This window comes from Vombatus ursinus, unplaced genomic scaffold (genome assembly GCF_900497805.2).
Source record: "Vombatus ursinus unplaced genomic scaffold, bare-nosed wombat genome assembly UNPS02014818.1, whole genome shotgun sequence".
NCBI lineage: Eukaryota > Metazoa > Chordata > Mammalia > Diprotodontia > Vombatidae > Vombatus > Vombatus ursinus.
Genome location: NW_020954596.1, coordinates 29,637,077 through 29,651,987, shown reverse-complemented (window position 1 = coordinate 29,651,987; position 14,911 = coordinate 29,637,077). Strand labels below are relative to the sequence as shown.

At 36.8% G+C, this 14,911-nt stretch overlaps 1 protein-coding gene across 3 annotated transcripts in view; it reads left to right on the top strand.

The window, feature by feature from the left end:
• KCNIP4 (potassium voltage-gated channel interacting protein 4) overlaps positions 1-14,911 on the top strand; it is a 493,012-nt gene that overhangs the window by 445,660 nt on the left and 32,441 nt on the right. For all 3 annotated transcript variants that reach the window (XM_027836423.1, XM_027836422.1, XM_027836424.1), the window contains one exon: positions 12,421-12,490. In XM_027836423.1, coding sequence (XP_027692224.1) covers positions 12,421-12,490 — 70 coding nt within the window. The remainder of the gene's footprint in view (positions 1-12,420; positions 12,491-14,911) is intronic.

The window sequence follows — 14,911 nt, the reverse complement described above, 5'->3', positions numbered from 1 at the left end:
CCAGGGGATGAGCAGGAAGCTGAGACACAAGCCCTTCCACATCTATGAGTACCTGCTCTAAATGCCCTCCTGGCACAAGAAAGAAATTTATTTCATTCTGTGGGACAAATGTGGCTAGGAGTTCATTGTATGGGAGGTCAATGGAGAAAAGAATTTTTTACTTGAGCAGAGTAGAACTGGACAAGATATGACCTTTAAGGTCCCTTCTAGCTGGAACATTCTATTATTATGATATTTTCTGAAAAGAGGAGAAATCCTATAGAGACCCTGATGGGGCTAGCAAAAGTCCCTTCCTGCTCCCAAATTCTGTGAAAGGTGATTTTACTAGCAAGATCATTCTAACAGAATTAGAATTGTATCTAGACTTCCTGATCTGGCATAGAGAGCACTGCTGCCCTCTTGTGCTGTTATATTATAATCAAACAGGAAACTTCAACACTTGCAGACTCAGCTTTAATCATCAGAGTTCCCCAGAAATCATTTGAAATCAAATTTGGTTGGTTATCCAATATCTAAGGTGAGGGATGCAAAGAAACCTAAGACATGGTCTTTGTCCTCCAGGGCCTTCAGAAGTATTCAACTCTGCATTCAGGAATAATATATCATTGCATGGACAAAGGAATATTTTCTGTTTTAAAACATTACAAATTTGCTTAAGCAACATATTGATATATGTCATAGTTAATGAAAATAATCTTCCAACACAGAAACACTCCAGGAGTGAGCAGAGTTTGATTATCTCAAATCAGTGTCTGATCAGTTTGCATCATAAGCAGACGTTATATTTATATTATAAGAGAACATTCTTCCTGCAAAGCTTCAGCATGGGTGGGACACTTGAGACCTGTGATCCCATCAGGTGAAGTGGCACAACACAGTGGTGAGACCATTGGACTGGAGCCAGGTAGCCCAAGTTTGATTTCTACTTCTGCCATTGACTTATTGTATGACATCAGGGGAAAATGGTCTTGTTGGACCATTTGTAAAATGGAAATAATAATGTTTGTTATGTAAGTTTTCAGGAAAGTTCTCTGTAAACCTTAAATTGCTATGTCAATGTGAGTTATATCATTATTGTCTTTTGTATATTTATATACATAATATGAATTTGAGACTTGAAAGGGAACTTCAAAATCATCTGGTTTAGCCCCTCAGTTTTATGGATAAGGAAATTAAGTTTTATAGAGGTAAAATAACAGGGTCACAAAGGTAGTGAGTGGCAGGGCCACATCTCCTAAAGGCAACTCCAGAGTTTACCTTTTACACTGCAGTACTCTCCCCATTTTACAGATGAGACAATTGAGACACAGAAAGAAGTAACTGGTCCAATGTCACACAGTGATTTGCAAAGCCACAATTTGAACCTAGATGACAGTCCAATAGCATAATTGAGTTAGCTATCTTTTAGAGAGAGAATTCATAATTCCAGAATAAGTAAATTAAGTAAAACATTTAAATTCAAGAATAAGAAATCTGTTATTTTCCAATAAACAGGAATAAAATACTGGCAGATGCAGATTATTGTACATGGAATAACCAGTGTCAGTAAATTGGTGTAGACTAAGATGAAGAAAACTGGAAAGGTAGGAGAGGGCTAGATTATGAAGGGCTTTGAATGCCGAATAGAGCATTTTGTATTTGATCCCGGGGGACAATAGAAAGGTAGTAGAGTTTATTAAGTGGGGGGGGAGGAAGGAAAGAGGGAGGGGGTTAAGTGGGAAGGGGGTTAGGTGGGGAAGGGGGAGTGACATGAGCAGACCTACATTTTAGCATAGTGTAAAGTTGCAGATGTATGTCCATGTAACTGAATTTGTCACGTGATAGCAATATGGCCATGGTTGGGCAAATCATTTGACCTCTCTGACCTTTAACTTTCTCTTCTTTAAAAATGGAGATAATAATACTAAGCTACCTATCTCACATAATTCCTCATGGAGTATCCAAGGAGATAATCTCGTGTGTAAGGTACTTTGTACCTTTCAAGTAGCATTAAATGTTAGGCAGTTGTTTAAGTATATGATCTACTTGTTAATAGGAACACTGTTGTAAAGAGAAATTGACTATGAAAAGGAAAGTCAGATTAGGTCTGCAAAAACAAGGTTTGTTTGGGGGTTTTTTGGTTGTTGTTGTTGGTTCCCACCCCCTACCCCCCCACCCCCCCATATCAATTGGGGCCCTGCAACAATCATACATTGTAACATATCTACATGCCCGGAGACTGCATGGGGTAGGACAGGCAGCGCTGAAGAAAGACCTCGGTTTGAATCCGTCTCTGTCATTAACGAGCTGTGCGACTTTGGACAAATAACTTCTGTTTGCTCCTGTTTCCTTACCAGCAAAATGAGGGGTCTGGAATAGATGAGCTTTGAGATTTCTTCTAGTTCTAACTTTGTTTGACTTAATATTAATCACTAGAACAAGAAGCTATTTAAAGAGAAAGTCAGGTGCCCTTCTGGTATCTCCTTAGGGCTTCTACTAAGGAATAGGGACTGGAGCCATGATTTCATTAGCAGAGAGAACTCTAGAATGAGGAAATTCCTCCTACCTCAAAAATTCTGTGATTCTGATTATCCAAGAACAGCTCCAATCTCACTTTATATCAAGCTGACGCCAGGTATCCTGACTTGTTCTCACTCTGTACTCCCGAAGTACATTTTGTCTTTACCATTCACTAACATAATGTGGCTTATATTGCTATTGATTTGTTCATATTCATGTTTTATTTTGCCAACTCAGGTATAAGCCACTGGAGGACAGATAGTATGATTTACATCTCTTTGTATCTCCAGAGACTGAGTATCTACACTTTGTGATTACAATGGCTTCCCTTTACATAATGCTTTAAGATTTGGAAATTGCTTTACAGACATGACCTAATTTGATCCTGACAATGGGCTATGCAGTAGGTACTTCAGGTATTAGTACTTTTATTTTGTAGGTGAGGAAATTAATACTCAGGACAGTTAAATGATTTGCCCAATGCCAAGCAACTTGGAAGTGTCGGAGGTGAAGTTTGAAAACAGATGTCTACTGGCTCCAAGTTCACACTCTAATAGGTGTCCAGTAATTGCTTAGTCAGTCAATCAGCTTTTATTAAGGACCTACTTTGTGCCAGGCACAGTACTAAGAATACCAAAAAAAAGGTAAAAGATACCCCATGCTTTCAAGGTGAGAAAGACATACAGTCTAATGCAGCAGGGGGAGGGAGAGAATGTGAAGAAAGCATGTAAGCCACCATATACAAACTGGATAATTTGGAAATACTCTCAAAAGGGAGGCACTAAGATTAGGAAAGACTGGGCAAGGTTTTTTATAGATGATAGGGCTTTAGCTGAGACTTAAAGGAAGCCAGAGTAGTAGGGGGTGGAAATGAGGAAGGAAAGAATTCCAGGCAAAAGGGGCAATGAGTGAAAACACTCAGAGTTGGGTGAAGAAGTGTTCTATGTGAAGAACAACAAGGAAGTCATTCACTAGATCACAAAACATGTGGAGGAAAATAAAGTGGGACAAGCTTGGAAAGGTAGGAGGGAGGGGCAGCTAGGTGGCAAAGTGGATAGAGCACTGGCCCTGATGTCAGGAGAACCTGAATTCAAATCTGGCCTCAGACCAAACACTTGACACGTACTAGCTGTGTGACCTTGGGCAAGTCACTGAACCCCGACTGCCTCACAAAAAAAAAAAAAAGGTAGGAGGGGACTGGGTTATGAAAGGCTTTGAAAGTCAAACAGAGAACTTTACATTGTATCCTAGAAGTAATAGGGAGTCACTGAAGTTTATTGAACAGGGATATGACAATGTCAGAGCTGCATTTTAGGAAGATCATTGTGACAGCTGAGTGAAGGATGAATTGGAGTGGGGAGAGACCTGAGATGGTAGACCAACCGTCAGGCTATTACGATAGTCCAGGCATGAAGCAGGAACAGAGGAGAGAAGAATGAATATAAGAGAAATGAAAATGAGGCAAAAGGGGAGAAGAATGGGGTGGCACAAACAAAGGCAGTAGAACCTAATAGTAAAATAATAAGATAAAGAGACAGAGAGCACCATGAAAGTTGATCCAAATAGGAATATTATTGCAATCATTTCTATAGCATTTTATCAGCGATTTAAAAAAAAACCAACATAAGGTGAGCTGAGAGGTTTTCTTATGAGAATAATAGTGTTAGAGACCCATGAAGTTATGCAAAAGAAATTTTCTATTCATATATGAATATTTCTATGAAACTCCATTTAGCCTGTCAGGTTACTCTTATAATGATAATGACTCACATTTATATAATGCTTTATGTATGGTCATCAAAGTACTTTCCTGTCAAGAGCCCTATGAAGTAAAAAGTGTGCTCGTTATTATCCCCATTTTACAGAGGAACAAATTAAGACTCAGAGAGTTTAATTAGTAGTAGTAGTAATAGTAATAATAATAACTGACATTTATGTCATGACTTAAAGTTCATAAAATACTTTGCATACATTATTTCATTTGCTTTTACAACCCTACAAGTAGATACTACAGGAGTATTATCTTGATTTTACAGATGAGGGAACTGAGGCTCAAAAATATTAGATGACTTAAGCAGATGAGAAAACTGAGGATCAGAGAGATTAATGACTTGACTGTGGTCACAAAGTTAAGTGTCAGAGGCCGAACTTGAACCCAGATCTTATGACTCAAAGCCCAGCATTCTTTTCCTGACACTACAATATTTCTCCTTTAATATGTTCTCAAACCATAACACATCTAATATACTCTTCTAAGCACTGCAAGTAAATGTCTTCATTTAAGTTGTTGCTGTGAACATCTTTGTTGTTCTTGTTATTATGGTCCTTTTCCTCTAAGGCGGGACTCTTATTATGACTTGGAAGTGATCTTGAATTTTTGAAAACTATGAGAGTAGGGAAACAAGTCCTAGCAAGTCTTGCCAAGCCAAAATGACTTCATGTATAGGTCAGAGGAGTAAGGGATTATCTGCTGGCCAAGGAACACTCTATCCAAGTGTGGATTGGCTCTTAACTAGAAATTTGGCCACCAAGTGCTTTGTTATTGTTGTTGTTTTATAGATGAGGAAACTGAGGCAAATAGGGTTAAGTGACTTGCCTAGAGTCACATAGCTACTAAATATCTGAGGTGAGATTTGAACTCAGGAAGATGAATCTTTTTGACTCCAGGCCTGGCACTCTATCCACTGAGCCACCTAAATACCTTACTGAAGATTTGAAAACAGTATGTTGGTATTCCATCACAATCATATACCATAACTTGTTCAGCCATTCCCCAATTGATGAGCATTCCCTCAATTTCCAACTTTTTGCTACCACAAAAAGAGCTGCTATAATAAATATTTTGGGGTAGGTAGCTGGTACAATGGATAGAGAGCCAGACCCAGAGTCAGAAGACTCATCTTCCTGAGTTCAAATCTGGCCTCAGACATTTACTAGCTGTGTGACCATGGGCAAGTCACTTAATCCTATTTACCTCAGTTCCTCATCTGTAAAATGAGTTGGAGAAGGAAATGTCACAACACTCCAGTATCTCTGCCAAGAAATTCCCAAATAGAGTCACAAGGAGTTGGGTATGACTGAAAAATGACTGAACTGAACATATATATTTTTGTACAAATATGTCCTTTTCCCTTTCCTTTTATCTCTTTGGAATATAGACCTAGTAGCACCTAATGGTATTGCTGGGTCAGAAAGTATGCAGTTCTATAGCTCTGTGGACTTAGTCCCAAATTGTTCTCCAGAATGCATGGACTAGTTCACAACTACATCAACAATGCATTAGTGTCCCAATTTTTCCACATTCCCTCCAACATTTGTCATTTTATTTTTCTGTCATGTTAGCCAATCTGATTTTTTAAATTTGCATTTCTCTAATAAGTAGTGATTTAGAGAATTTTTCACGTGACTATTGATAGCTTTGATTTCTTCTTCTGAAAACTGCCTATTCATATCCTCTAATCATTTATCAACTGGGGAATGGCTCTTATTTTTGTAAATTTGGCTCAGTTCCTTGTATATTTCAGAAATGAAGTCTATATCAGAGAAACTTGCTGTAAATTTTTTTCCCATTTTCCTCTTTTTCTTCTAATTTTGGTTACATTAGTTTTGTTTGTGCAAAACCTTTTTAATTTCATGTAAACAAAATTATCTGTTTTACTACCTATAGTCCTTTCTATCTCGTTTGGTCATAAACTCTTTCCTTATCTATAGATATGACAAGTATGCTCCTCTAATTTACTTATGATATAACCTTTTATTCCTAAATCATTTATCCATTTCTGACCTTATCTTGATATACAGCTTGAAATGTTGATCTATGTCCAGTTTCTGCCAAACCATCTTCCAGTTTTTCCAGCAATTTTTGAGATTCAAGGGTTGCTCACCCTGAGCCTGCCTTGACTATTTTCTGCTCCACTGTAAAAGCCCCTCTTTCCATGCCTCTTATATGTGAGATCATTTCCCCCATTCTTCTACTCCCTTCCTCCTCCCAGGGCAACCCTCTTTCTCACCTATTCGTTTTTTTTGTTTTTTTTTTTTGCATCTTCTCAACATAGTCGACTCATTCCCATACTCTCTTTCTATGTAGAATCAATCCTTCTAACTGCCCTAAATGATAAAATTCTTTATAAAATGTCATCTTCCCAGGTAGAAAGGTAAACAGTTTAACCTTATTGAGTACCTTATGATTTCTTTTTCTTGTTTACCCTTTTATGCTTCTCTTGAATCTTGTATTTGAAAGTTACATTATCTATTCAGCTCTTGTCTTTTCAACCAGGATGCTTGAAAGTCTTCTATTTCCTTAAATTTCCATTTTTTCCCTTGAAGGACTATACTCAGTTTTGCTGGGTAAGTTATTCTTAGTTGTAATCCCAGCCCTTTGACCTTCCATATCATATAATCTTGTGTGATTCTGACTGTGGCACCATGGTATTTGGATTGTTTCTTTCTGACTGCTTGAAGTATTTGCTCTTTGACCTGGGAGCACTGGAATTTGACTATAATATTCCTGGAAGTTTTCATTTTGGGATCTCCTTCAGGTGGTGATCAATGGTTGATTTTTTTTATATATATTTTATCCTCTAGTTCTAAGATATTGGGGCAATATGATGCCTAGGCTCTTTTTTAGATCATGGATTTCAGGTGACCCAATCATTCTTAAATTTTCTCTCCTTGATCTGTTTTCCAAGTCTGTTGTTTTTCCTATGAGATATTTCACATTTTCTTCTATTTTTCATTCTTTTTTACTTTGTGGTTTGTTTTTTTTTTTTTTTTTTTACTGTTTCTCAATGTCTCCTGGAGTCTTTAGCTTCTAATTGCCCAATTCTATTTTTTTTTTTTGGCTAAGCAATGGGGATAAGTGACTTGCTCACTCATCTAGTAAGTGTTATGTGTCTGAGACTGAATTTGAACTCAGTTTCTCTTGAATCCAGGGCTGGTGCTCTACCCATTGTGCCACCTAGCTGCCCCCCCCCATTCTAATTTTTAAGAAACTATTTTCTTTTTCCATTTGGCCAATTCTACTTTTCATGGAGTTATTTTCATCTGTGAATTTTTGTGCTTCTTCTTCCTTTTGGCCAATTCTGTAGTTTTTTTTTTTTAAGATGTTATTTCCTTCATATTTTTTGGTGCCTCTTTTACCAAGCTGTTAGTTGTCTTTTCACAATTTTCTTCCTTTGATTTCATTTCTTTACTTACTTTTTCCTCTTTTACTCTTATTTGATCTAAAAAATCATTTTTTAGCCCTTCCAGGAATTCTTACTGAGCTTATATCCCATTTGCATTGTTTGTATTGAGGCTTTGCTTATAGCTATTTTGACTTCATTGTCTTCTGAGTTTGTATCTTGATCTTCCCTGTCACCGTAGTAGATTTTTATGGCCAAGTTCTTTTTTTTTTCCTTTCACTCTATATTTTGATTTGGAACTTGATATTAACTTGACTCTCTTCCTGTCATTAGAGGATAGAGGGATACTGTCTCAAGCTTCGTGCTTTTTCACACTGCTGTCCTGGGCATGTTCTGAGAGTTTGGAGTTTTCAGTGCTTCCAAGATGGTGTGATCTGGGAAGAAGTGTGGTCACAGCTTTCCAAGCCTGTACCAGGAAGGGGCCCTCATCCCTTAGGATTGCAATCTATACTGTTCCTCTGGGCCACTCCTTCCTTAGAACTGGAAACAACACTGCTCCTCAGGGTCAGTGATTCATTAGGACGAGAAGTGACACTGCCCCTCAGATCTTCCACTCCCTCTCGACTAAAAGTGTGCCTCTCTGCCCTTTTGTTGACTCTGCCACTTCAGAATTCAATTTGAGGCATTATTTTAATATTATTTGGACAGGAATGTTGAGAGAGGTCAGCTGAGTGCTTTCTCTACTCTGTCATCTTGGCTCCCTCAAAAAATATTTATTTAAGAACCTACTGTGTGCCAGGCACTGGAATCTTCACGAGAACTAGGGATTCCAGGAGGTAGAGATCAGGAAGTAAAGTGTCCTAGGCATGTAGCATAGCCTGTACAAAGATAGGAAGGTGAGAGATGGAATAATATGTATAGAGCATAGCAAGGAGGCTAGTAGGACTGGAACATAAAGTATATATGGAGGAGTAATATGCAATCAGCCTGGAAAGATAGGATATAACCAGATTACAAAAGGCTTTAAAAGTTAAACATGGTAGTTGGCATTTTATGTTAGACATACATTGATCCTGAGAAAACCAACATATTCCTAGGTGCTGTGATTCAGGTTCTTTTTGTCTATATGCTCATATTCACTCCTATGGCTTTGGTAATCACCCCCATTAGATGACTCCTAAATAGAGACAGACAGACAGACAGACAGATAAAGAGAGAGAGAGAGAAAGAGAGAGAGAGAGAGAGAGAACCATCAGTCTCCCTTGAGTATATCTCCCATTTCCAACTGCCTAATGAATACCTCTACCTAGACATTCCACTTGGACTTCAAATTCAACATAAACAAAATTGAACTGGTCCTCCCACCTAAACTTATTCCTTCTTCCAAATTTTATTTCTGTTCATGCAACCCCTGTTTCCCAGTTTCACAGGCTCAAATCTCATAATAATATTTAACTCTTCCCTCTTCCCTCTTTATTACATGTCAACTCCCTCATTTACAGATGGGGAAACTGAGACTTAAAAAGTTTAAGTGACTTGTATAGGGTCATTCAGCTGGTAAATGTCTAAAGCAGGATTTAAACTCCTTGACCTCCAATCCTAGAATTCTATTCACTATACCACATAGATGCAGATCTGGCTATCATTCTCCTAATCAAGAAACTCTAGGGGCAGCTAGGTGGTGCAGTGGATAGAGCTCCAGCCTTGGAATTAGGAGGACCTGAGTTCAAATCTGGCCTCAGACATTTGACACTTTCTAGCTGTGTGACCCTGGGCAAATCACTTAACCTGATTTGCCTCACCAAAAAAAAAAAACAAACAAAAAAACAAAAACAAACAAAAATAAAACCTCTAGTGGCTTTTATGATAAAATATATACTGCTTTGTTTGCCTATTAAAGTCCTTCACAACTTGGCCCCAACCTATGTTTTCAACCTTATTATATATCATTTATCTTCTCACACTCTTTCAGTCCAGCCAAACTGACTTTCTCACTCTCCTGTAGGATCTCTATCTCTTGCAGTGCATCCTCCATACCTGTAGCGCACTCCCTCCTTACCTCCACGACATAGCACACACTGCTACGTGAAGCTTTTCTGGATTCCCACATTAGCCGATGCCCTACCTCCCAAACTATCTTATGTTTATTCTCTTTATGTTTATCCTGTGTGTGTGTGTATACATATATACATGTGTATATGCACATATAAATATATACATATGTGTATGTGTGTGTGCATGTATGTATATGTTGTCTCCTGCAATATAAAGTACACTGGGGGTAGTGTAGGTTTTTGAGTAAAGAATGCATGACCATGGGACAGCTAGGTGGCACAGTGGAGAGAGCACCGGCCCTGAAGTCAAGAGGACCTGAGTTCAAATCCGGCCTCAGACACATAACACTCACTAGCTGTGTGACTCTGGGCAAGTCACTTAACCCCAATTGCCTCACTAAAACAAACAAAAAAAAAAAAGAATGTATGACCACTTAAAGATTTTCTAGAAGCTGTTTCTACAGTTGTATATTTGTGTATGATCTCCATTGCCTCACTAACTCTGAAATTCTGCAATTTTAAGATTCAGGCATTTTTCTATTTTCAATGTATTTTGACATTTATTATTTTATCCTTACAAAAATCCTAACAAGGAAGGAAAGCAGGTATTACTATTACTATACAAATACTACACGTCTTTGTGTACATTGTTCTCCTGGGCCTGCTGACTTCACTTTGCAAGCAGTTTCTTCTTCCTATGAGTCTCTTAAATTGTGTCTTTGCATATCTATTACCATGTTACAATATTTAATTATATTCATATATCACAACTTACTCAGCCATTCCCCAGTTGATGGGCAGCCTTTAGCTTTCAGCTCTTTTCTTATTTGTTTTAATTTTTTTCTCCTTTTAAACCCTGCTTCAGAATTAGTAACAATTGTCTTGTCCACTTAAAAGACATTCTTAATCTATTCAAAACAGAAAACAAACACAGATAATATTAATTTTCATTTGTCTAGCATTTTGTAGTTACAGAACATTTTATGAGTGACTCAGAGTGATACAGTGGAAAGAACACTGGCTTTGGAGTCAGAAAAAAATGGGCTTCAAAACCTGCCACTGTTATTTACTACCAGCATGACTTTGGGCAAATGTCTGAGCCTCAGTTTCCTGCTCTGTAAAATGAGGGGTTTGTTCCAAATGGCCCCTAAGCTTTCTTCCAGTTCCATAATCCTATATCACTGACATTTGAAACTCACAGCAATCCGATGAGGTAGGCATTATAAATATCATTATCCCCATTCTACAGCTAAGAAAACTGTGGTTCAGAGTAGTTGCTCAGGGTATACATAGCTAACAAATGGCAGAACTCAAATTCAACACCAGTTCTTCTGAAGCCCAAGTTCAGTGCTGTTTATACCACTCCCTATTATACAGTATGGTTTTAAAATATTATTTCTTTATACTAGGGAAGGTAGTGATCATATAAACTTAATAACCAAAAGTAGTTGAGAAGACTCCGTGACCCCATGGTCTCCTGCCTGTCTTCACTAATCCTTCTTACCTCTTGCAACAGCATTTTCACCGTTCTGCAAGCTCTCATCTCTGACCCTCCATAAACTCACCACCACTTAGCCAAGATCCATCAAGTTTGTTCTCTTATTTCTATTACAAACAGATGGTTTGTATTGACATAGCCACTGAACCATATGTTTTTCATATTTAAAAGTCTGTCAGTCAACAAACACTTATTAAATGCTTACTATGTGCTAGGCACTGGGCTAAGTGCTGGGGAAAGACAAGGGGGAAAAACAGCCCAAGCATTCAAGGAGCTCATATTCTAGTGATGGAAACATACATAGTATATTACTCTCTGAGTGATGGCACTGGTGAGGACAGAAGTGGGGAGGGAGGGAACTAAGAAAAGCCTCTTCCAGAAGAGAGGATTCAAGACAAAGGTTTTCATTTGCCCATACAAATGTCAAGTATCAAAAAACTATTTTGACCAGAAAATCTGAGTCAGTCGTTTCTATGTAGACAGTTTCATTCCCTTCTCTCTCTGTCTCTCTCTGTCTCTCTCTCTCTCTCTCTCCGTCTCCAATTGGGGTTAAGTGACTTGCCCAGGGTCACGCAGCTAGTAAGTATAAAGTGTTTGGTCTGAGGCCAGATTTGAACTCAGGTCCTCCTCCCTTCAGAGCCAGTGCTCTATTCACTGTGCCACCTAGCTGCCCCTTTCTTTCTCTTTTCAAACTATAGAATGACTGAGGATTTTTTAAAGCCTTTTATGATGTGGCATTGTAATGAAATAATTTTTTTTAGTAAACCAGGGTCACAAAACATATACAGAAATTATATATTATATTTTTTTCAATCTATATGACCCAAAGATATGGTATGGCTCATAGGGATAAGGGCTAGACCTGATCTCATAAGGGACCTCCTTCCACCAATACAGGTCAATACCTTCTCTGAAACAAGGAGTTTTATAGAACTGCCTAGGACACTGAGAGGTTAAGTGACTTGCGTTGGGTACCACAACCAGTGTGAGTCAAGGGCAAGATTTGAACCCAGATCTTCTTGACTTTGAAGCAAATTCCCTATCCACTATACCACTCTGTCTCTGTGTGGCTCATTGACATTTACATTGACTGTTTTCTTCCTTACAAATAAATGGTACGCCTTTAATTTTTCTAGCACAGAAGATTTGCAGTATGGACAGCTCTGTATTCCCTCCCTAAGAAAAGTGCAAAAATTCATTTTTTATGGACCATTCGCTCATACTGCCTCTCTGTAACTTTCTTTAGGAATGCCCCAGTGGTGTTGTTAATGAAGAAACCTTCAAAGAAATTTACTCTCAGTTCTTTCCACAGGGAGGTAAGTACAAATGGAAAGTTGTTAACATGCTCTGAAAATGAGCATTCCAGCTATAACTTGGAATGTGATTTTGATCTTCCTCATGTCCCTCTGGTTGTTAAAATGATTGTGTATTTTTAAATAATATACAGCAGTCACAACTGAAACCAACACATGAGCAGTTAGATCCACTTTTAATACTAGTTTTGTTAAAGAAGGAAAAGGAGAAATTTTTTTTTATTAAATTCTATGATGATTTTAATGATAATGGTAAGGAAATACAGCACAACTATGACTGTCTTTGAATGTGATTAGTTTTTCTTTGTCATTTTCTTTGTCTTTAAGTATAATGTGCATCATTAACATTTTTGTCATCACTTTCTTAAGTCTAGACATTAAGCAAATGATAAGTCAAGCCCTGATTTGTAGCATTCTCAGACTTCCAAGGTATAAATGTTCACATGGTAAATTTAACAATCAGCTTTCCCGAGCCAGGCTGAACTGGTTCTAGCACACCCTTGCTTAACTGTATGTGTAACACTAAATCAGATCCCCTGAAATCTAGTAAAATTCCAGTGCATCACAGTTAGCCTTCTGACAACTGTTAGGTCATATGTTCCTACACCAGCATAAAAGGAATGAGAAAGGAATAAGCATTTATACAGTGCCTACTATATATCAGGGACCATGCTAAGCACTTTTTTTTTTCAAGTATTATCTCATTTGGTCCTCATGATACCCTTGGAAGCAGATGGTGTTATTATCCTCATTTTTTACAGTTGAGGAAACTGAGGAAAGCAGAGCTTAAATGGTCTTGCCCAGGGTCACATAGCTAGTAAGTGTCTGAGGTCACACCTGAACTCAGGTTCTTAACTCCAGGCCCAGTGCTTTGTAGGCAGGATTTTGAAACAGGAGATTTGGATTTAAATACCAACTCTGATATTTACTATCTGTGTAACCCAGACAATCCAATTAATCTCCTTGAGCCTCAGTTTCCTCAACTATAAAATCTCATCTACTGTAGGCACAAGAAAAGCATTTTATAAATTTAAAAGCCCTAGAGAAATGTGAGCTCTAAACATTATAAAAGATCCATTTAAAATATAATTTCATTTCCACATATAATTTTTAAATTATTTTAGACTCTGAAAATTATTGAAAGAATTAAGTATATACCTTCTACTCATGTATTCACATACATATCCCTGGAAATTATTACAGCCACAAACACAAATGGGAACCTTTTTTCTGCCTAATATATATTACTTATGGTAATGGATAAAGTTATTACATGAAACAAATTCAATTCAGCTTCACATTAAAATTTCATCTTTTTTGAAAAAATAGTATTTTTACATTATGGACTCCCTACTTAAAATATATTCCCTTGGCAAAAGATTTCATATTAAAAAGTCCAAATAGATAAGAAAAAAATCACCTTCTTTACTTTTAAAAATTCCTAGTTATCCACGTTAATCAAAACACATAAATTTACAGTTTGTATTACTGTACAACCTGTATTACTATACAATATATATTACTGATGGCTATAAATTTTGAAAAGAATCATGACTTGCAATTTAGAAAATTGATATTGCTTGCTCATATTTGCTATAATGCTAATGAAGGAAAAAATGTTTTAAGGAAGAAAATTCAAGTGGTGATCATTTCCCCTTGACCTATAAAAGCTCTTCTTTGGATAGTCTTATGAACAGTTTGTCAATTCTTGGTCTTGACAGGACCAGAGAAGGAAGAATATTTTATATATATATATATATATATATACATACACATATATACACATATATATTTATATATATATTTATATTTATATATACATGTGTGTATACCATGTAGCACATATAATATAGTATATGCACAGCAAAATATCCCCCTATAGTATATATGTATATACAGTATATAATGGTCATTGTGTAATATATATTATATGTGATATACATGTTTGTAATTTCTATTTCCTGCAAAAAATATATAATAATATATAAATGCATGCATAAATACTATCCCAAAAATCTTACTGCAGTTTTAAGCTTTAATAGCTTAAACCTATATATACATATACACACATATGCATATATAAATAAATGTGTGTACATGTATATATACATATATACACAATGAATATATAATTATATATTTATTTTACATATTATATGACATAATTATATATTATAGCACACTGCATACATAATTATATATAATTACATTAAACAAATTTATTATATTTATATATGTGTGTATGTACACACTTATGTGTATATATGTATATTTGTGTGTGTGTGTGTGTGTGTGTGTAGGCCCAAAAGTCTTAGTGCAATTTTAAGCTTTCATTGCTTTGCATAAAGACTTCAAGAATACCCTGGATATATAGATAGATAGATAGATAGATAGATAGATAGATAGATAGATAGATAGATAGAT